We start from the raw sequence: 3,063 nt of genomic DNA on the forward strand, positions 1-3,063 counted from the left end.
ACTGCTTGGGTTAAATTTTTTTTTTGTTCTTTAAGAAATCCTTGATGTTTCGCTATTTGAATGCTTGGATCAACAAGCCAGCTGCCACCGAAGTTTAAAGAAAATCAGAGTTTAAAGCGTCATCTGCAGAAAATCAAAAAAACAATGCTGGATTTATGCTGAATAAATGTCAGATGAATTACACATTTAGGTGAAACTATTTTTGAGGACCTTAAAAAACCGTTTTGCATTTAGCCATATGCCTTAATTAATTCCACTCAATCGCCTAGTAAATGACTTTATTTGTAAGAGTATGTTCAAATAATCTTGAGCCCTTCCATTAACAGTTGATCAGACCATCAGAGTAAATTGATACGCATATTCAGACTTCTTGAGACATCTCAGTCATATCAAAAATGTCTTAGGCACGATTGCGCTGTGAGGCTTTCAGCACAGTTTAACGGTCACCTATGGCTTCCGTTTCTAAACAATGTTGACATAAACTAGGCGTTTCCCAGTCATATTTTTAGCCAAGACAAGAGCGTGGCAAGATTCTGATTATGAAACACGTGAGCATTTCTGCAAAACGCGCTTGAGCATCTAGTCACCAGCCATGGGCAGCATTAGATTAAAAGCACGGTCGACTTGCCGCACAAGCATTGTTTTTGAGGCTAAACATCACCAAGCTTCTTAAGTGCCGTCATGGTGACCACATGAGAGAAGTTAAACTTGCTGGGAGAGCTTAAGATTTGCATGCAACAAAACCCAATGAACCCCGAGCATTAAAGCAATTAAAGCTTTGTCCTATGTATTGACCTTATGGAAAGCTGGGGCAACTATGTCGGTGCAACGCTTCAACCCACCTTATTTGATATTGTCACGCAAAATTCTAATTCGTTAGTGCCCAAACCAATCAAATACGTGCATCAAAAAGGGGACAATAACACGAACTTCTTTTATAAGTTGCACATGGTTTCACACCTCCTTAATTTTTTGGTGAAGTTCCCGATAAAAACGATGCTCTTGATCGTCTTTCTGACCATCTTAACGAGTTTCGACATCTACAGTGTAAGAAATGAGGAGGAGCTGTTAAATGCACAAGATCATCCCACCATCTGCACCCTTACCTCTGACCGCGTTTCTGTATCCCCCAGACGGTGTTCTACGACTTCACCCACAGTGTTGCTGCAGCTGTGTGCTACGCGCGCTCACTGATGGCAGTAAACAGTGCGGCACATTTCGTCGCTGTTCTGGAGCACCAATGGGTGCCTGGCGGCTCGGCGCAAGAGGCATCGAGGGCATGGACGTTATATGAATTTCTGCAAAATATGCAGGTTGGTTGTGGTAGACCTTAAGATCCTTGCAGATTTTATTGATACCCATACTTAGATAGCCTGGTATATGTGTGTGTCATGTAAATGTGACCATCGCAAAAGCTAACCTGTGCTAATAGACCACCAATTCCTCCTTCAATATCACACTCAATGTGGCGATGCATTAGAATAGCGCTTACTGGTTTAGCGCCATAAGAAGTTGCAAAAACAAAATGAGTTTCTTTTTTGGAAATGATTTATTCACAGGATTAAATTGCATGGTGTCGGCCACATCCCTACATAGCTCGCCCTTATGCCACTTGAGAAATAACATCTAAAAATATGTGGACTTAGGATGTAGAAGAGGCAGCACTCCCTTTTATCACACCTTACTCCCACTTTATTATTATTATTTTAGTTGTCAGTTTTCCCAATGCATAAAACAGTATGATATCTTATGTTATCTTGTGAGACCAAGATTATGAAATTCTCCTCCCTGGTTAACTACATTTGATGTCTGCTCTTTTGTAAAGACGATGTAGTGCGTGAGGCACACCTTCCAGTGGGTAGAACTCGAACTCAAAAGGTAGACTTTTTGAGACCAAGCAATGCCATGTGCGTTTGCCTAACGACCTTTGCAACACAAGGGTAATTTCTCATCACAAATATGTAGCTCAGTCAGTCAGTCGTCAATCGAGGAGCAAATGGGCTGCTCCAATCATACGTCACAGTGATTTAATTGTTGTCGAAGCCTTTTGTTTGTCATTTGTTCATGCATAGCATGCGACATGTGAAATGGTATGCGACGCCTACTCTTTGTGACTTCCACAAATTAGCTTTCGCCTCCCATTTGATGTATCTGGGGCCATTAAACAAACTGTCTCAACACCACTCACTGTAAAGAGTCCTACAGAGAACCCATCCCATGCCACCCATATTTGCCATTCCTGTTACTCCAATTATGTGTCATTATTGACACACAAATCCTTGCTATCAGGAATGTTTCGTCGATTTAAATGTCAACTTAATGAAGCGTGGAAATCACTTGATTTGTGTTAATGCATTATTGTAAGAGTGCGTGTATATGTCACTACTTCTCCAGACAGCATGCAGCAGATATGAGGAGAATAGTACTTCTGCTTCACCTGTGGAATGGAGTTGAGTGTGTACCATTAAAACGGACAAGTACCAACTAACCGACAAATTGGGATGTAAGCAAGGAATCGGTGTGGAGGTAAACGTTAAAATTCGCAATTAAGTATATCATTGCACCGGTAATTTAATGCAAATCAGCTTATGTTATGTAATAAAACTTATGTAACCACTTATGAATTTTTGGCAAGATTTGACAATTTTGACCGCTTTGTTCGCTGTAGAATTGTTACAATTATTTCGTCGGCTTACTTTTGTCCTCAAACTTGCTAGCTAAAGCAGTAGCATCGTACGTCACTGCCATTAATAGCAGAGAAAGTAAAGTGAAATGCTTTCAAATGATATCTTTGCCAAAATGTATTTCAAAAACATCAAAATAAGCATTGTTTGATGTTCTAGAAAATGACATTTAATTCCACAGGATTCGGTGTGCCACTAGGACCTGCACTGGCTATCGACTGCAATTTAGCGAATGAGTGGATAAGCCTTGGAGACTCAAATAATAAGCAACGAGTTTACCTCCACCAGATCTCCTACTACTGTCTGGTACTTTCTTCCTCCTCTGTCTCTGTCAACTGCCTTGTCAACAACAGTTACGGTTCACTCTCTCCACCTATCG

The 3,063-nt window shown here is 40.6% G+C and overlaps 1 protein-coding gene across 1 annotated transcript in view; it reads left to right on the forward strand. All coding sequences in view use genetic code 11, as the record gives it.

Moving 5' to 3' along the window:
• The window catches only part of EGR_10251 (hypothetical protein), a gene marked incomplete at both ends in the record, with an annotated part of 15,250 nt that overhangs the window by 9,739 nt on the left and 2,448 nt on the right, over window positions 1-3,063 (forward strand). Inside the window, 3 exons of the mRNA XM_024499500.1 lie at window positions 118-190; window positions 1,711-1,759; window positions 2,290-2,360. Coding sequence (XP_024346086.1) covers window positions 118-190; window positions 1,711-1,759; window positions 2,290-2,360 — 193 coding nt within the window. The remainder of the gene's footprint in view (window positions 1-117; window positions 191-1,710; window positions 1,760-2,289; window positions 2,361-3,063) is intronic.

The sequence above is a fragment of the Echinococcus granulosus genome (genome assembly GCF_000524195.1).
Source record: "Echinococcus granulosus chromosome Unknown EG_S00202, whole genome shotgun sequence".
NCBI lineage: Eukaryota > Metazoa > Platyhelminthes > Cestoda > Cyclophyllidea > Taeniidae > Echinococcus > Echinococcus granulosus.